The sequence below is a fragment of the Elgaria multicarinata genome, chromosome 3 (genome assembly GCF_023053635.1).
Source record: "Elgaria multicarinata webbii isolate HBS135686 ecotype San Diego chromosome 3, rElgMul1.1.pri, whole genome shotgun sequence".
Taxonomy (NCBI): Eukaryota; Metazoa; Chordata; class Lepidosauria; order Squamata; family Anguidae; genus Elgaria; species Elgaria multicarinata.
This window is the reverse complement of record NC_086173.1, coordinates 143301024-143321440: the sequence shown is the minus strand read 5'-3', so window position 1 is coordinate 143321440 and position 20417 is coordinate 143301024. Positions and strand designations below refer to the sequence as shown.

Here is a 20417-nt window from a genome sequence, read left to right as displayed (position 1 = left end):
TTGACCTTGCTTCGTATGGAATTAAAGGGCAATGAGTTTCTCCCCGAGCAGATTGGAGCAGAGAGCAGGCAAGAGGCACAGTCCCGTCAGGATCTACACTACTGCTTTAAAGCGCTTTATAACAGTTTTGACAACTGTTGGGGCCCAGGACACACACTATATACAGTTGTCAAAACTGTTATAAAGCGCTTTAAAGCAGTAGTGTAAACTTCCATGTAAATCCTGTTACATGGAAGTTTCCCTCAGCACTCGGCAAAGCGGTGAGATTGAACCCTCTCCCAGGGTGCCGTGGATCACTGAAATGGTCAGAATTTAGACTGCTAAGTGTCTCTCTTTGGCCTCCTGGTGAGGCTTGATCGGGAATGGACCAGAGGACTTGCCTTCCTGTCATCCAAGGGGGAATCCTCCACCCTTTCGTTCCTTCCCGGGAGCTAGCTCTGGGCCTGGGCCTGCAGCCCTGCAGCCTCTGTGTGCTGTGGAGCAGAAAGAATAGGCTGTGACATTCCCGTAGCTTAGAGACCGTTAGTCCCTTTCAACATCCCAGCTCCATTTGAATAAAAATCAGTCTCCAGCCCCGCTTGCCCACACTGAGCGGGGGGTTGGGAAGGGCTGGGTTATTTTTACCCACCGCCAGTTAAGTTCGCACGGCCGGAGTTCTCACGCCGCCTGGACAACGGGGCATCGGGACACTTCAACGGAACAAGAGGGGAGTTCCTTGGTGCATGTGCGTGTATGTATGTATGTGTGCGGGGAGAGGACATTTACTCCGTCTCTCCTCTAAATCTCTTTGCCCCAAATTGAAGCAGTGAATGAAGCAGCATCCAAGAGGGCCAGACTAGCCCCAACCTTCAAGTGAGTATGAAAGCATCCTTGAGAAGAATGCCTCTCACTGCCTCTATGGCTGTTGGGATAGGGGTGGCTCTGTCCACTTGAACAATATTTTTCCTCCTGACCAAATCTGTCAAGGGGAGGTGGAATGAGAAGTTCATCTGTAAAGGGTAGCCTGGAGGAGGTGGTTATGTATTTCCTATGTGTATCAAAAAGTATGTGAGGTGGGGATCTAGAACTGTAGAGCATGGTTTTCTAGTGTCATGGAGTTGCCAAGCATTTGTTTCAAAGGAGTTTGTGGGGTGTCTTTTAAACTTATTTTTAATGGAGTTGGAGGTCTGTGTGTTACTCCAGAAAGCGAGACAGCTTGCAGTTTCCCCTACACTCTCAAACTTCTCCTTTAACTTCTCACAACTAGGCTTCTCTCTTCATTTGTCTCCTCACACTCTAACCACCTTTCCGCATGGCCTCTCTTTCTTCACATCCATCTTTCATTTGTCCCCTTCCCCTTCCACACAGTCCAGCTACCCAGCTTCTACCTTTCACACACAAAATTCAAATTAATATTTCCCCTGAGAAACACACACACACACACTTACACTTACATGTATATTTATCTAAAACATATAGATTCTAAAATTTCGAGTTGACGGTCAATTAATATGAACTTGGAAGAAAAGAACAAATAGCCAAGGGGGCACGTTGGCATATTTTCCCATCTAAATTGGGCAAGAGTTTGAGAAAAGTTCTGTGTAGCCTTCATTTCTGCTTCGGCACATCCTGCCCCAACCATCCCACATTTGACGCCTTCCCATCATATGCTGTTTCTGATTACCTGATATTTCCCATTCATAGAGATGTGAAAGATCACAGGAAAAGCCCCAGACAATTTCAGTAGAACAAGCCCCTTTCTTCCCCCATTTTCCTCCTGAGGACTTTTTTCCAATTTTTTTCCAATGGAAAAACTGGAAATTTTGGGGAAGAATGAAAAAAAAATCCTATGAAACATTTCCTCTTTCAGAATGAGTGAAATGCTTTTTAAAACAAGGTTTTACTCACTCAAAATACATAGCATGAAGATTGTTATATAAGACAGCCTTCAGCAATAAAGAATAATAATAATTTGTGTGTATATTGTGGTGTAGATATGTCATCACTCAGATCCAAGATGCATTTCTGCACCTATGTATTTCTGCCTTTGTAGCTTGTGAATTGCTGCTTCCTTCTTCTGGTGACGTTGGATCTAGTGATTTCTATTTTCAAGTTTTATTCCCCCCCCCCCCCGCGCGCTTAAAACTGAGATATATGTGCTTAGGTAGCAAAGGGTACAGCAATTTGCATTTGTCTCTTGCGCATGCATGAGTACTCTCTCTGTATTTGCAATGTTGCTGAACCAAACAAATGCACTTCTACTTTTGAGGCTGGTAATCCTTTGCACACTTACATAGGAGTAATCTTCACTAAACACAGTGTAGTGTTTGAGTAAGCTTGCATAGGATTGCTCCATAAATTGCATAAATAGGCCAAGAGTTCAATTTTATGTTAACTAAGTTACAAATTATGCATGTTATATTGTTAGTCGAATAAATTTAGGTTCGATAATAAAGGACTGCAAATAATAATAATAATAATAATAATAATAATAATAATATATTTATTTATTTGTTACCCACCTCTCCCTCTGGATCGAGGCAGTGTACAACACAAATGCAAACACCATAAAATACATATAACTAATTAAAACGTTTAAAACTAATATATTATTAAAAGCAGCACATTATTAAAAGGCATCTTAAAATTCAACTGGGTTGAATATATTTCAATTCCCCCCTCAATTCCATTTATTTCCTGGAAAAGGAGGGGACATTCTTGCCCACCTCCAGCTTCAAAATTTTACATTACTAGCACCCTTTGCAAATAAAGTCTTCCCAATCACAAGTAAAGCCACTACCCTCACACTTTTGCTGGACATGGGGTGGGGGGAAGCGTGGGGGATGGGAGAGAGGACTTTATTATGCTAAAACCTCCTGCTTGCTTTTTCTTTTCCAGGTTGAAATCCTCCACATTGCCAATGGCACTGCTGCTCCACTTGCTTCTTTGGGGTAAGTGTTGACACACTAACTTTGCCCTTTGGGATCTGGGCCTGTAGTGATGTATTTGCTGGATGTGTACATCTTTGCATGCGGTTGCCTACCATTCTGTGGGTTCATGTTGATGACCCATACCAAACTGAGAATAGAGTAGTTTTTATAAAATTCCATATAGAGATAGAGCTCCTGTGTTCCTTATTTGCCTAGAAGTGAGAATTTTTTACAGGTCCAGTTTCGTCGTCCTTTACAGCACTGTAATATGACAACCTCGAAATCTTCCATTCTACATACTGAGTGAAAACCTAGGGGGGATCTACACTACTGCTTTTAAAGCGCTTTGAAAACGTTTTGAAACCTGTATATGCAGTGTGTCCTGGGCCCCAGCAGTTGTCAAACCTGTTATAAAGCGCTTTAAAGCAGTAGTGTAGATCCCGCCCTAGTTTACATAGAATCTGGCAAACATACAGCATGATCCTATGCATGTTTACTCAGAATTCAGTGAAGGTTGCACCAGTAAATATGCATAGGATTACTTGCCTAGATTAGAAGACTATCCACTGTGAAGTGTGTAGTCATCCTCTTTGTTTCTCCTATAGGGCTGGAGGAGGGAAATGTCTTTGATACAGTGCTGCTTGGGGTGGGGGCATAGTTCGGTGGCAGAACCTAGGGATCCAAGAGAGAGATTCTTGAAACCCTTGTTAACACATGGATGCAGCGATGCCCTTGCAGAAACAGTTCATTTTCTTTTGAGTGACACCAACTGCTATGTCACATATAAAGTGGCTCTGTTTGCCCTGGCAGCAAAAAAGAATAGGAAAAGAGAACTAGACAAAATTGCCATGAATTGCCTTGGATATTATTATTATTATTATTATTATTATTATTATTATTATTATTATTTACTTTTATATACCGCCCCATAGCCGAAGCTCTCTGGGCAGTTTACAAAAATTAAAAACAGTGAACATTAAAGACAAATATACTGTTAAGTGAAAGCTGAGTTTAACGTATGTTAAATCCTAATTCATCTACAGATAATAATTTTGTAATGTTCAAAATATTTGTATTTCTGCGTATGTATGTATATATATATATATATTTCCTTTTGATGTATTTGTCATGGCCTTTGGCTAGTACAATTAACTCTGAATTAAGTAAGTAATGTATTTTGAGTGCAGAAAGTCCAAAGAAACTACACTCTTCTGTGTTCCCCAGTGGAGGCTGATGACTCTGATGTCAGTGCAGTGGTGAATTTGCTCCAGAACTCTAAAGGAGTTCTGACGGGGTTTGACTAAAACCCAGGGTGGATTCACCTCCCCACTGATAGCTCCTTTAGAATTCTGATGGATTATGACTGAAACCTGGAGCGGATTCACCACCCCACTGACATCGGATTCACCAACTTCCACTGGTGTTATCCCTCCACTCTATCTCTGATCAAGCGGCTCCTTACATTCTATTGTTGAGTCAAACCAGAACAGCCTCTTCCTGGGAGAGGATGGCACAGATTGTGTGTGTGGTGGGAATCCAAAGCCCATATCTGTCACTGCCCCCATGAGTGAGAAATGAATTCTTTCATCATTCCAGATATTGGGTTAAACCATATTACTTAGGGCTCATCTACACCAAGCAGGATATTCCACTATGAAAGCGATATATAAAAGACAGGAGCCACACCAAGCAGGATATAGCAGTATGAAAGTGGTATATAGTGTGTCCCAATGGGCCCCAATAGTTGTCAGTGCACTTCAATACCGCTATAAAGCAGTAGTGTAGCTCCTGCCTTTTATATACTGCTTTCATAGTGGAATATCCTGCTTGGTGTAGATGAGCCCTTAGTCTTGTTAGAAGCTTGAAAAGTGTCATCCTGGAATTACTAGTGGCAACATATCTCCCCATAGACAGAATGTGTGTATGTATGTATAGAAGCATACACCAACTTTTAAAAGGTATAGATTTTTTCAATTAATTTCTATTGTGTGTTTTTTAACAAAAGAAATCATAAAAAAAAGAAAGGAAAAAGAGAGAAAACAACAACATTAATATATGGAGAGAGAGAGAGAGAGAGAGAGAGAGAGAGAGAGTTTCCATTCAGGATAACCTTCTAAAAAAGACAGAAGATTGCCATAAGCTTCAGCAAAAGTAGACCAAATGTCCATGTATAAGTCCATTTGCAAATGACGCCTATTTGAATGTTGATAACACTGTTAGATCCTCTATCCATTACAGTATAGAAGTTTACCACTTGTCCTGTCAGTGTTGTAATACCAGTCAAAAGGCTCGGAAAATCAATTTACGCTAACCATGCATTAACTTCCAGGAAACAGGTACATCATTTAGGAGGACATATACATCAATAAATATGAAAGTCTGTTCCAGTGCAAAGTTTATCCATATTATGACCACCTCCCAAAAAGAAGCAACTATTGGACATTGCCAAAGCATACGGTTGAAAGAGGCATTAGGTGTATTGCATCTCAAACAGTTATGAAAATTGGACAGACCCTATTTAAAAAGATGTTGTGGAATCCAGTAAACGTGCCCAGGATGGTTATGTTTGAACCAGTTCTCAGATGTGTGTATCTGGTCCTTGTAAATAAGATTCAAAGATGTACCTGTGCATTTCTGTTCCATGTACATTACTACTATACAGTGTGGTGTAGTGGCTAGAGTGTTGGGCTGGGAGTCAGGAGATACAGGTTCTAGTCCCCACTTGGCCGTGGAAACCCACTGGGTGATTTGGGCCAGTCACAGACTCTCAGTCTAACCTACCTCACAGAGTTGTTGTGAGGATAAAAATGGAAAGGAGGAAGATTATGTACACCGCCTTGAGTTCCTTAAGGAAGAAAAAGGGCAGGATATAAATGAAATAAATAAATAAACAGTTCTACTACTAAAGATAATTGCAGCATACAGATTGGCCACAGAGAAAGCGGAGGGGAATTAACATTTTCCCTGCATGCCCCTCTCCAAAACTCACAGCTGCGTGGTGGAGCAAACTTTTATGGGAGGTGCAGCCTTGATGATGCTAGACGGGGATAGGATTCCTCCATGGAATGACCTATGGCGCGTTATCAATTTTTCTCTGAACAAGGCAGTTTTGCACATGCTGTAGTGTCTTTCCAACTGACTGTGATTGACACAAACAGTTGCATATCTCTGCCAAAATTCAAATGTGTTCAATACAGGCCTGCATGCAGTGGCATGCCTTGACGTGTGCTGTGCAAAAGTTGTGCCCAGGAGGGCCATTACGAATGAGACGCAGCAGGGACTGGTAGGAACAAGACATGGCTGAATCTGCATCAGCTCTGCAACAAAGGAGACTCTCTACCCGCTGCAGTCTCCATTCCATAATCACCTGCAGTCACCAGTGCTCAGAGGTAGTCTCAAAAGCTAGGGGACGCCCAAGTGCTGATGGCTAAAAGCCTTATCCATAATCCCAGCTACATGATATTGGGCTCTGGGTGATGTGTGGCAAATGCACTCTGCATGTCCACAGAGGCACATTACTTTCCACATTTCAGGGCTGAGTCCTGGTGAACTCTGCTGGTAGTATCTGAACACAACTCCTTGTACAAGCTTCCTTGATTTTTTTTTAATATCCCCACCTTATCTCACAATACAAGATTTCCCTGGACAAGGAAATTATGATGGAGCATTCTGTAGTAATATCCTCATTCCCTAATTTTAAGGGAACTTTGCAGTCAGTACCAAGGCTTAACCCTAGAACATGTGAAGTAACAACAGAAAAGGGAGTCATTGAACATGTGCAGAGTGCCTTTCCCTCTCCACTGAGTAATCCAAGTGAGTCCCCCCCCTAATATCTAGAATGATTTTAAATTTATTTTAGTGAACCTTTTAGAATTGACACTGGCATGCAAAAATTAAGCTTTCCCCATCGTTTTGATTATATCAGGAGAGGCTTCACCTGCTTAATGTCTGTGTGACAAGGTAAAATGTTAGTAAGTTTACACAAATAAAGGATCAGCGGAGAGGTATTTAATGGCAGGAGGTGTGGCTTCCAGGTAGTCTTGATATACCCTCTCCCCCTCTTTTTAGAAATTAACTACACTATGTGCCCAGGCAGGGCTGTTCTGGAATGTACGAAGCATGCCTTTGGCTGGTCAACCCCATTTTGTGGTTAATAATTGGCAAGAGTCGTGGGTGGGAGCTTTGGGTACTGATAAGAAAAAGAGCTAGTTTAGGAGCCTCTGAGAAACTCAGCAGGAATGGGGCAGTGCCTGTGGGACTGACCTAGATAGGGAGGAGTATGCTGAGGATGGCAGCTGCTGGGCCCAGCGCTTTCTGCTGGAATGTATGTGCTGACGTGGGAATGGACAACGGCTGTTCTCCAGAGCTCCTGTGAAACTTAGGGGGCTTTACACATTACAAAATCTATACATGAAAATCCAACCACAACTGAAATCAAAGGGTGCTCTTAATCAATTGATCTAACTTTGTCACAAACCCAATATTGTCCTTTACTCCCATGACTGTTACAGGGAGACGATGATTAGCTCTCCCCAGCCTACGGACGGTATCAAGGACTTGTAGCCCACTACCACTTTCTCCCTTAGTATCTATTCCTTTGCCAAAGTCCTGATGTGATCAATGTTATGGTCTTGGCACATCCCAACTCCCTTCTGATCTGAAGACTGACAGGGTCGTAGCCAGGTCAGCACCATGTTCTGGCAGTACTAACAAGCACCCTTTGTGCTCTGGTATTAAAAGCTTCAGCATGTGACAGACCTTTTTCTGCTGACGCCAAAGAGCGGAAGGTGTAGCAAGAGGGGGGGGGGATTCTTATTTCTCCAGTCTCAAGCGTTCCTTCATGTGACCGAACAAGTAAGGAACAACGCGTAGCACCACTAATAGCTTGTGGGGCCTTTTGTGAATTTCTGTGACACTTTAAAGGAGCCTTCCCCCTCCAGGTGCTTTTGGCAGCATTCTTGACCATTGGCCACACTAGCTGAGGCGGATGGGAGTTGACATTCAAAACATATGAAGGGCACCAAGTTAAGTAGATTCTATCACAGTAGAATCTTCCATTGACTTCATTTGTCACACTCATAGGCTTTTAAGGTTTGGATCCTATCCTTGGCATACATTTGCTAGTCTTTAAGGTGCCACAATACTCTTTGTTGGTTTTACTGTTACAGATTGTGCACATGTATTATCACATATGCACATAGACATTTCTTGAGAGGACGTGTATTTACAGGTACCCTATCTACCTTTCACTGGGTAAAATCCAACATAAGTCTTACTTAGATTAGACCCATTTAAATGAATGGGACTTAGGTTAGTCATGAGATATAGTAATCCTTGGGATAAGATGAGAATTAGTGTCATGTAGCCGGTTAGTGTCTGAACTATAAACCATGAAATGCTTGGTTTAAATGTCATCTCTGCCATGAGCTCAACTGGTAGACTTTGGAAAATCACAACTCTCATCCTTAGTTTTTCACCTGTAATATGAAAATAATAATATTGACCTACCTTACAGGGTTGTTACAAGGGTTCCTGGGATAATGGGTCTGTTCAGACAACATGCTAAGCCATGGTTAGGCCACTAACCCTTTTGCAGCAAGTGGTTAATGAGTGTGTTTAAACCGTTGTTATGTAGCTCCATAGTAAGGAATTCACATGACATGCTAAGTCATAATGTTTAGCTCAAAACGCTTAACCATCATGGTTTAAGTGTGTTATCTGAACAGGGCCAATGTAAGCAAAGTTTTTACAATTATAGTCTAACATGCTATTTAATGTGAAGTATTATTATATTTATGTAATGTATTAGACTAGAAAGATGTTGAGCGGTCCTCATGAAATGAAACCCACATTTCAACCATAGATTTCATATTATCTGCTGTGGTTCCCTACACAGTCACTACACAGGAAGGACAGTCATTTAGCAAATGTAATCATTATGAATAAGATAGCCATTACTTGTCTTATTCTGAACAGATAACATGAAGATAATAAAATAAATAAAGAATAGGTTATATTGTCAATAATGTAGCCAGGCCACCTTTCTCTCCCCATATTTCAAGTAAGTTCTTGAATACTGCTCCTTCCAAGGGCTTATTTGCCCACTCAGTTTTCCTGACAGAGATCATCAGAGGGATTGAGTATCAAATTAAAAGTGAGGAAGAAAGACTCGGGCTAATTAAGTGTTCTTGACTATTTCATCTCAGGATCCCCATTCATATAATTTTACCACAGTCATTATCTTAGATATTTAGTGATGGGTGGATGTTAGAATTCACTGCAAACACACATAATATATGGAAAGTGCCTCAGGAGAGTGAGTCAAGTTGTGGGCTTCAAACAGTTGGAGACTCCCTGCCTGCCTGCCTGTTGAAGCAAGATGTGCTGTTTGGGGATGAGACTTTGGGGGAGATATCAGTCCTCCTCAGATGTGCTTCTTTATTTCCCTTTGCACACTGACAGAGTATGACTACCAATTAATGTGAAGCAGACCAGGAGTTTGTAGGTAGAAAAGTTACAAATACTATTTTTTTTCTTACATAAAGGAACACAAGTCAAGGTTTACATTATGCCTGCCTTCTCTTTTTTCTTTTTCTCTGCTTTTATACTACAAGGCATTTGCCTGATTATACTGATAGTCAGTCCCAGAATCAATACAGTTTATTATCTAATTGCTTCCACTGGAGCCTGATGGTAATCCATAAGCGATATCAGCATTAGGCATTTTACATTGTGTGTTCTCCCCCCGCCCCCCATATACCTGGCTTGTTTTCAAACATCCTTGAGATTGTCCTTTTTAGCTTGAACATTCCAGTCTGGAGACATTCTAGTTGATAATACTGCTTGCTTCTGTGTAGTAGTGTCCAAAGTTAAGCATTTCCTACTGAATTTGTTGCTCTCCTCTTGCAAAAGTCTAAGTTCTTGATATAATGAGAATTTTTGATATTAAATCTCTATATTATATTACATAACAATTAGGACATCTTCTCTCTCTCTCTCTCTCTCCCCTATCTGGCAATGAATTTGTTACTTTCTGCTAGTATGCATTAAAAAGAACTTGTTTGTGGGGGAAGGGAATTTATGCTGGTCTTTATGGGCAGGATCCTTATTTTCATTATGCCAAGGCACCTCAAAAGATCTTAAAATGGCCTTTGGCTGTTGCTGTTTGTTTTTCTGTCCAGTCCAGGTAGCTAACGCTCAGGGCACAGAAGAGCCTGATCTGTTGTACCACGGCTGTTCAGAGGGGAGCTGTTACCCAGCCACAGGGAATCTGCTCATTGGGAGGGCCCAAAGCCTGACTGCTACATCAACCTGTGGCATGGAAGGGCCTCAAGAGTACTGCATTGTCAGCCATCTGCAGGTAATACTACTTCAATGCTGCTCAAGGGAGAGACTGAATTCCTGCACTCAGCAGGCCCTAAATGCCCCCCTTTCAACTCTATGATTCGTTGATAACAAGGAGCAGTAAAAGAACTGGTCAACTGCATTTTCTGGATGTGTGTTGAAACACACTTTAAAAGCAGGGTTAGGCAACTTGTATATTTGTGGTGGTGGGAGTCTGGGGGTCATTTTCACCGCCTGTATCCTCCTCTCCACTCAGGCTGCGCTCTTCTTGCTGCATCGACAGCAAATAAATAAATAAATAAATGGCATTTGCTGTCGATTTTTGGCGGCAAACCACTATGGAACTCTAAAACAGCCAAATTCCACTGGCAATGTTTTTGCTGCCGCTGTCGTGAATTTCAGCAGCATGGTGATGGGGGTGGCGGGGACTGTATGTAGGCTGCACATTGCCCAACCCAGCTTTAATGCATGTTTTCAAATATGCAGATATTCTACAAATGTAACAGAAAAGCAAGGCCAGCCCAAAGACAAGATGGCACCCCTTTTCTAGAAACCAGCAGGATAGGCAGTTGAATCTTACTTCAAGACTGGTTATGGGATAGTATCTTCCACTGCAGCTGAAGCAGCAGGGTAGTTTAGCGAGGCCAGGGCAAGTTGTGTGGCATACTCAGCTGTATCCTCCAACAGAAGGAACTGCCAGGGAGTTCTGGAGCAACAGCCAGGAGGCTGCCATTGCTGCCCCACGGCATCTGCTGCCTGAGGCAATTGCCTCACTCTTCCTAATGGTAGGGCCGGCCCTGCAGAAAATCTATGTTGGGCCTGCTGTGGAAATGGAAAAACCTTTCTTTTCTTTATCATGTGGAGTGGTTCTCAGTGTAAAATTTGAGGGGGAAGGTTTGGTGCATAAAGTTGGGGAGGAGGTTTAGCCAGGGAAACTGAGTCAAGGGTCAAAGCTAGAGAGTCAAAGGCAAGGATGCTCAGGTAAGGTTCCAGGCAAAACAGGAAGGCTTTCTTAAACCATTCCAGTCCAGGAAGGCTGAAAAACCAACCTAGATGGACAGGGTCAGTCCCAATCCTGTGTAAGATATTCGAAGTAGCAGTTCTAATATCTCATCACACGGGGCAGCTGCACATAGTACTGAAGGCATTTCCTAATAGAGTTGGCTTGGCTCAGAGTACAATAGAGGTGGGGGAGAAATTAGTTTGGTTTGCATTTTAATGCGAATTTACGTAATTTTGCACTTTTGAATCAAGCTGCAAACTGAAACTGAGTTATCCTTTAAAATTCACAACTCTCCGAATTTTGCAATGGAATTCTTTGATCAAAAATGCATACGAAAATGAAGATATTAGGGAAGAGCGCACATAAAGATGTGTATATTAGTGAAAATAATATTAAAAATGTATTATATTAGGGAATTGCATGCAATAAACGTCTACATTAAGTAAAATTGTGTTCAAAGTGCAAGACAAATTGAACTTACGATTGGAAAAATTCTCAAAGTTTGGGAGAACGCAAACTGGATACTGGAAAAATGAGAAACCAAGAGAAACAAAAACGGATAGATTTGTCTGTTCCTAGAGTGCAGCCGGCGTACACCCAATGCCAGCCTTTTTTCAAAGCCCATCAGCTCCCGAGCATTAGAAATCAAGCTCTCTGTACAGGGGGAGAATCTCAGGATGAGGATGGTGTGTCCACCTACACCTAGCGTGATGCATGTCACCCTTTGACTATAGGTGACAATAACCCTCACAGTGGGGTATGTTCTCTGAGGACCTATACGGGGCTTTTGCTGATGTTTAATCCTTTGTGGCCCTCCTGACAGGATTCTGAGAAATGCTTCACTTGCGACTCACGTTCACCGTCCCTGCGTGAGAGCCACCGCCTTGAAAATGTCATCTACCTGAGTGGCCAGGATGGGGAGCAGACCTGGTGGCAGTCTGCGAATGGTAAGAGTCAGGGAGAAATTCAAAAATCTAGTTTCCTTGGACCTCAGATGAACTCTTTTTGCCTAGACATAACCCTCCAAGCAATAAAGGGAAACACTAATTTCTCCTGGCTTTCCTTTCTGTGATGCACAAAATACATTGAATTACTGTTCAGCAAGATTCTCCATCTTCATTGGGCCATTTTTCTCCCTCTCTCATAATACTAGAGCCTGGGGTCAACTTATGCAGCTGATTGGTGGAAGATTCAGTACACATAAAAGGAAGGACTTCGTCACATAGCACATAGTCAAACTGGAATTCAACAAGATGTAATGATGGCCACCAATTTAGATGATTTTAAAGGGGGATTGGAGGAGACTATGGGTGACTTTGACTATTCATGGAGGAGGAGACTATTGGTGGCTTTTAGTCCTGATTATGCTATCTCCACTATCAGAAGCAGTATGCCTATGTACATCAGTTGCTGGGGAACATGGGTAGGAGAGTGCTGTTTTATGTCCAATTTGTGGGTTTCCTGTGGGAAGCTGGTTGGCCACTATGTGAACAGAATACTGAACTAGATGGACCCTTGATCTGCTACAGCTAAGCTTCTCTTATGATCAATGGGTGAAAATTTCAGGGAAGCAGATTTGGGCTAAATGTTAGGAGAAGCTTCTTACTGATAAGAGCCATTCAATAGTAGAACAGACAGGAAGTGTTGTGGTGGTGGTGTCTCCTTTTCTGGGGGTATTAAAGCAGACTCTTTCAAGGATGCTGCAGCTGCAACCTGCACTGCAAATCCTGCACTGAGCTGGGGGTTGGACAAAATGACCTCTGAGATCCCATCCAACCCAATTTTAAAAACTACATGTTACAATGAAGATCCCTGGGGTTTTGGGGGTGTTTGTTTGTAAAGAGTGTGTGTGTGTGTGTGTGTGTGTGTGTGTGTGTGTGTGTGTATGAGATCTAGATTAGGGCCTTCGCTAGACCTAAGGTTTATCCCGGGATCGTCCTGGGGTCATCCCTGTTCATGTAAATGACACACAGGGGATCCCGGGAGCAGGCAGGGATGACCCCGAGATAAACCTTAGGTCTAGCTAAGGCCTAGGACCATGACACATAAAGGAGGGGATTAATCCTTTATGCTCACATCATTTTCCTGATGAAAATTAACCCCACTTCAAACTGCTGTTTGCCCAGATGATTTTTAACAGAAAAGCAGCATGAGAGTAAAGCATTAAGCCCCCCACTCCCATGCAAATCCAGACAGCCCCACCCATCCCAAGCTGCTATTTGTAGTAACCTAACAGATAGAAACGAATTCATACGTGTCTGTCATAATGTATAGTTTTATTCAAAGGCTGTAGGCATAGGTGATGGTATTCCAGAGCTTTGCGGATGGCGTGTTAGAGTTATTGTTGCCTGTGGGCGCACGCATTCTTTTTTCCTTTTCCTTTTTTGTGGTCGCGCTATGGTCTGTGGTTAAACAGGTTTTTCATCTGTTTGTAACCTAAGGGAGTGGAGCCCAGAAACCATAAGAGAAAAAAGCACGTGCACATAGCCTTAGGCAACAATATCTCTATCATAGCACTTCCATAGCAATTTCTGGAAAACTAGGGACTGTCTATTTGCTCCGAAAGCCCTGCGGTGGATGTGTGGTGGCACTGCAAAGCTCTACATTTAAGAAGCAGGGGATTTTACACCGACTTCTTAGGCTGGAGCGAGCCAAATACGGCTCTTCTGCCATCTGATCTCGCCCTAGCATTGATATGGAGGTGATCCCAGGTGGAAGAGGGCCCCTGATTGGTCTCTAGGAGCCCAGGCAGAAGGCAGGGAGTGGGTTGGCAAGCCACATGGCCGCTGGAAACCCCTCACCCTCCCTCTGTGCCAGGATTAGCCATTGCCACCCTGCTGCAGAAAAAGTGTGGGGCTTTGCTTAAGGCGGTGGTAACCCCACGCCATACAGGCAGCTCCCTAGTCTGAGGAAAAATCTCACGACATGTGAATGAACACACAGGGCATCATCATTGCACGCTCGTTACTAGGCACTCACAGATTTTCATGGGTTCTATTCACGATGTTGTCTGCATCCTGCACGCCTCCCACCCCTTCTAGCCTTTTTCACACGACAAAAAAAGACCCTGGTAAATCCGAATTATTTTTGAGACGGAACTTGCTGCTATCTCCTGCTGTGTGCAAGAGAAGCAGCGTGATCAAAACGGGCCACTGAATGGGCCACATGCACGTTGTTTACTTCGTCTTTCGAAAGAGGAAGTAATGAGGGACAAAAGCGCGGATGGAGAAGCAACGGTAAGGAAACGTGATTCCCCCCCCCCCGTATGATGATGCTCTCAGAGGAGGAAAGATGGCTGGGAAGGTGGGTGGCAGCATCATTTACATACAGGGGGGTGTCTTCTTCCAGAATGTGTGTAGACGAGTGGAAGTGAGGAAGTGCATCAGCTAGCTCTGCCCCCTGTGTTGCATCTCTGTTGCCTGGCTTTGCTGCCCTCCATGCAGAGCCAGATGAACGTCTGCAGCAGGCAGCCTGCTGTATTTGCGGAGGCTCTCCGTGTGATTTGAGATGTTTGCCATCCAACGCATGGAGAGTGGAAGACCCAATAAGGATGATGTGACAGAAGGGGGGGTGCCAGCTGCATGAGGAGAAGAATGACTGAATAGGGTTCTGGTGGGTGGTCATCTTCTGTCTTTCTCTTCCCCTGCCCAGGTGTAGAACAGGTCAGCATCCGCTTGGACCTTGAAGCCGAGTTCCACTTTACTCACCTCATAATGAAGTTTAAGGTACTGTGAACTTTACAAAATGGCTGCTCTGTGCCTTTGCAAGAAGAGTGTTGCTGACAATAGCACCCAAAAAGCATTCTTTCTGCTAACCATAACACAGAATGATGAAGATGATGATGAAGTTGATGATCATGATGATAATGCTCTCTCATTTCTCACTTGTGGTGGGTTTTTTAGATCAACATGATGGGCTTTGCCAAGTCATTTTGGCCCCGTTAAGCAGCATGGCTTAAGCAGCTAAACCATGCAGCTTAACCACAAAATGATTCCATTAACCATTTTGTGGTTAAGCAGCATGGCTTAGCGTGTTGTCTGAACCAGGCCAGTGTGGTGCTGGGAGTGCTTTGCTTATTCTAGATTAGGCACAGTTTGTGTGGAGTTTTAGCTCTACACCTTTTCCTCAGTGTGACCAAGACTATCATTGTTCACTATCAGTGTCATAAACTTTGTAGATTCAGTCAGAGAGATGGTTCCCTCCACAGAGTCTAGAGTAAACATCACAAGGATTCCCAGAGTCTGGGAGGAAACATGGAAGACAGGATCTGAATCCCCAAACATGCAACCAAGACACTGAATTTCTCTTATTTACCAGCATCTGCCTTTCTTAAAACTTTGGGGGGTTTTATTTTGAGGATTTTTGCAGGGGTGGTGGTAGAATTAGCTGGAGAAAGAACATTGAAACTTGGCCCCCCTCTCTCTCCTGCAGACATTCCGCCCAGCCGCCATGTTGATTGAACGTTCATCAGATTTTGGGCACAGCTGGAAGGTTTATCGCTACTTTGCCTTCAACTGCTCCAAGCTCTTTCCTGAGATTCCTATCCAGGTCCCAACACATGTCAACCAGGCAGTGTGTGACCAGCGATACTCCGAGATTGAGCCCTCCAGCCATGGCGAGGTCAGTGCTGCCCTACTGAAGTAGAGTGAAGGTGCAGGAGGGGCAGTGTCACCTTGAGAAAGATGAGGATTGTATCTCTGCAGTATCATGGCCAGCATAGTACAACAATGGAACCAATGACCTAGGGAGATATTGGGCTCTCCAACACTAGAGGCATTCAAGATGCAGCTGGACAGCTACCTGCCAGGTATGCTTTAAGGTGGATTCCTGCTTTGAGCAGGGGGTTGGATTCAATGGCCTTATAGGCCTCTTCCAGCTCAACTAGTCTATGATTCTATGAAAGACATCACTAGGAGAGAAATAGACAGAAGCAAGTGGTCACACCCTTATTTATCCTAGCAGACTCAAATCCCTTCCCCACTTTCGTCATTGTTTTGCTGCTCTGACTTTTCTAGCCATCACTTAATGGCCCTATCTCAGCTTCTCTGTCCAGTACCAGTTGATGCCTGATTCTGGAACACAGCTCAGAAGAAGGGCTACAGCTTAGTGGTAGGACCATGCTTTGCATTCAGAAGGTCTCATGGTTCAATCGAGGTAGAACTGGGACAGATTCTTACCTCAAACCCTGGGGAGCTGCTGCCAGTCAGTGTATACAATACTGAGCTAGATGGACCAATGGTCTACTCTCCACATCTTCCTATGTTCCTAGAGCCAGAGAGATCCAGCACTGAAACAAATTTTGAAATGCTTGATATGAATCCAAAATTGGGCAGAAATTCAAAATTTTAATTGCTGGGATGAATTGGGAAATAGTCTGACTGGATGGGATGCCGGAGATCTGTGATCAGATCTCCTGTTTTTATATTTTAGCAAATATCAGGCAGGGGAAGGCCCAACTTCGACTGAGAGTGTGTTGTTTAACCCTGTCACTCAGCACCAATTTCCTGATGGACTCCCCCCCCCTTGCCCACTGAGTATATACTTAATTTTCCTAACTATATACTCAGTTAGCAAAAAATGTACATACATGTTTCTTAACCTTTCTCTGCAGGTGATTTTCAAAGTGCTGGATCCAGCTGTGAAAGTAGAGGACCCCTACAGCCAGGAAATCCAAGGTCTGGCTGCAACCAGGGGGAGAAAAAAAAAAAAAAGAGGGGGAGAGGGTTGTCCTTTAGAGCTGGGGCTTAAAGAGCATTGGATAAAAACACTGTCAAGGATTGAGGGGAAAGTTTCAAATATGTTAGGGTGACCATATGAAAAGGAGGACAGGGCTCGATGGCCTTGTAGGCCCCTTCCAACTCTGCTCTTCTATGATTCTATCTTTAACAGTTGCCTAGAAAAAGGAATTTCAGCAGGTGTCATGTGTAGGCATGCAGCACCTGGTGAAATTCCCTCTTCATCACAGCAGTTAAAGCTGCAGGAGCTAGACTAGAGTGACCAGATTTAAAAGAGGGCAGGGCATCTGCAGATTTAACTGTTGTGATGAAGAGGGAATTTCACCAGGTTCCCCATATATACAAATGACACCTGCTGAAATTCCCTTTTCTATGCAACTGTGAAAGATACAGGAGCCCTGTCCTCCTTTTCATAGGGTCACCCTAAAAGATGTGGCATCCGGGATATGGATGAGCATCACCAAGTCATGGAGCCAATGGAGCCAATGAAGGAGTGGGAAAGGACGTGGAGGACCAGGATGACTACCAGAGAGCGAGAGTTGCATTTGGGGCTCCGCCAGCCTCCAAGCAGCTGTCTTGATAAAGCACACAGAGACTATTGGCTTATATCATCAACATATATTTATGGCATAATCCTAAGCATGTTTCGATAGGAAAAAAAAGTCCTACAGCTCCCAGCATTCCTCAACCAGCACGGAATTGTAGGACTTGTTTTCTGTCTAAAGATGCTGTAGGATTGCCTCGTTAAGTTCATTGAAGATCTGCCAGCTGACCACTGAACTAACTGCTTGTTGCAACTTATTAAATCCTCAGTATAAGTGTCCGAAGCAGGAGAGAATTTCAATTTTAATACATGAAATGCACCACTCATTGTTAGATGGGAAGGCCATCTACTAGCTAGGCCTTTGGTCTAAACCAGCAGGGCTCTTCTTATGTTACATTAACACCTTACTGTATATACAGTTGTGTTCTCTCTACCCATTAAACTTATTAAAGGTCAAATCCTTGGTATGTAGAGATTGAATTCAGACGAGAACCTGGAAAATGAGGGCGATAGAAAGGGTCAAGTTGCAAAAAACTCGAGGAGCTGAAACTCTGTATCAACAAATCTCCCCTCCTCCTCAGATCTGTTACGTGTCACCAATCTGCGGGTGAACTTCACAAAGTTGCACACCCTGGGTGACAACCTACTGGACTCGCGTGATCAGGTCCTGCAGAAATACTACTACGCTGTGTACGAGATGGTGCTGCGCGGGAGCTGCTTCTGCTACGGACATGCCTCTGAGTGCGCCCCCCTGTCTGCAGTGCCAAGCAGAGTTGAAGGCATGGTAAGGCAGAATAGCGGGGTGGGTGGGTGGGTGGGTGGGTGGTGCAGGGTAGAGAGGAGGGTGGGAGGTTAGGAAACCGGCCCTATAGCCAGGAAGCAAGACAACGAGGGAGGAACTGTTAAGATCCATGGCTCCACGTACTGAAGAACATGAGACCTGGGCCTATTCAGTTGGAGTCTTTGACCTACTGATTGCTGATGCCTTCTTTGTAATAGTATGACCAGAACCCGCACAATGAGCGGAGGCCACCCACCGGATGGTTCTGCTTATTAAATTTGGGTGAGATGTCTGACACACAAGACTCCCTTCCAGGTATATGTAGAGCGGCCTCCCCCAACCTGGTGCACACGATGTGTGTTGGACTACAACTCCCATCATCCACAGTTTGCATGTGTGTGCGTGCATGCGAATGCATGCATCATGCTGACTGGGGATGGTGAGAGTTGTAGTTAAACGCATCTGGAAGGCACTGGGTTGGGGAAAGCTGATTTTAGAGAATCTACGTTATTTCACTAAAAGCTTGGTTTCTGAGAACAGAAAGTACAAATCCTCTACTTAGAAGCACTTCTGGGCCTTCAGAAAAACATTCTGAATGAACCCAATTTTTATACAGTGATGCCACACGCTCTTCCACACCATCCACACCATTAAAGTCCTTTATTAACATGCAATATTTTCTGTAAGGTAGTGGAATAATAGAGGTAGAAAGAAGGATTGTAGCTATGGCAAGCCAGAAGTGTATGGTGCTGATGACTGGGATTTGTGGGATGGAAAAGAAGGCATGTGGGGAATGAAATAGTCCCAGACCTCACCCAGCAGACGTTCCACCCAGATCTCTTCTATTTTAAATTTTTTGAGTAGGGATTAGCCACATGTATTTCAGGTTTAGTTGTTCTCCATAACTATCGGGGATAGGAACTTATACACACACACAATCTTCAGGTGCTACTAGAATCTGTGGTCAGATTGTGCTCATGCCAGTTCCGAAACCTCCTGACTATATGACCTTCAGCCACACTTAATTTGCTTTGGGCTCAGCTGTTCATCTCCGTACCCAGCTATGCGAAGTCTTTAGAAATTATCTCCATGCTGAGCGGCACTCCACTATCTTTCTGCTGGGCTGTGCCACGGCTCTGGATGCCCCCCTCACCAGTCTCCTCTGCTCCAGATCCACGGACGATGTGTCTGCAAGCACCACACCAAGGGCCTCAACTGCGAGCTCTGCAAGGACTTCTACCAGGAGTTGCCATGGAAACCAGCTGAGGCCCACCATCCGCATGCCTGCAAAGGTGAGACTGTTTGCGTTTGCACAGAGCTCTGGGGAATAATACAGTGACATGGTGAGAGCTAATAGGAGCAGATCCATTCCTGGGGGAGAGGGCCATTATGTTTAAGGATGGTAGCACCCCCTGGCTTTGGCCAGATATGTAGTAGAGGCTAACAGTGCTGCAAAGATGGACGGGAGAGCCAGTCAACCGTTACAGTGCTGTTCATTTATTTACATTCTCAATAGTAGGTGTGAAGGCGGTGGTCCTTCCATCTCAGTGCCACACAGCCTGCTGAACAAGGCTTTAGGCCTTTGTCTCTTCCCCTGGCCTCACCCCAGCCCTCCCGTGGCAAGGGCTCCTGCAACTTTCTCTGCCTCATTTCTTTATGATACTGTTCATTTATTCAACTACAAATAGCGCACATAGGGCAGGTGATGGCCCCAGGGATGGCAGGCCAGATGGTGGACTGGTCCACCACATGGTTTATTGGGGGTAATAGTGGAATAAGGACTGTCACTGGGGCAACATCATGGGAATAAAATAGGGCAGCCCGTTTACTAACAGGGACTGACCAGCGAGATCACATCACGCCAGTCCTTTTCCAGCTTCATTGGCTGCCAGTCCAGGTCCGGGCCCAATTCAAAGTGCTGGTATTGACATTTAAAGCCCTAAACGGTTTGGGGCCAGGTTATCTGAAGGAACGCCTCCTCCCATATGTACCTACCCGGACCTTAAGATCATCTACAGGGGCCCTTCTCCGTGAGCCCCTGCCAAAGGAAGTGAGGCAGGTGGCTACTAGGAGGAGGGCTTTCTCCGCTGTGGCACCCCGG

The 20417-nt window shown here is 44.2% G+C and overlaps 2 protein-coding genes across 2 annotated transcripts in view; both read left to right on the top strand.

The window, feature by feature from the left end:
• Positions 1-723: 723 nt before the first annotated feature.
• Positions 724-19655, top strand: LOC134395462 (laminin subunit beta-1-like). Its single transcript, XM_063121625.1, has 9 exons — positions 724-852; positions 2878-2930; positions 10091-10269; positions 12080-12203; positions 14908-14981; positions 15688-15876; positions 16868-16931; positions 18117-18337; positions 19488-19655. Exons 2-9 carry the CDS (start codon positions 2900-2902, stop codon positions 19653-19655), a joined length of 1050 nt encoding a protein of 349 aa, XP_062977695.1. The 5' UTR covers positions 724-852; positions 2878-2899.
• Positions 19554-20417, top strand: part of LOC134395909 (laminin subunit beta-1-like) — a 75150-nt gene continuing 74286 nt past the window's right edge. The window contains exon 1 of the mRNA XM_063122147.1: positions 19554-19608. The gene's annotated coding sequence lies outside the window, so the exon portion shown is untranslated. The remainder of the gene's footprint in view (positions 19609-20417) is intronic.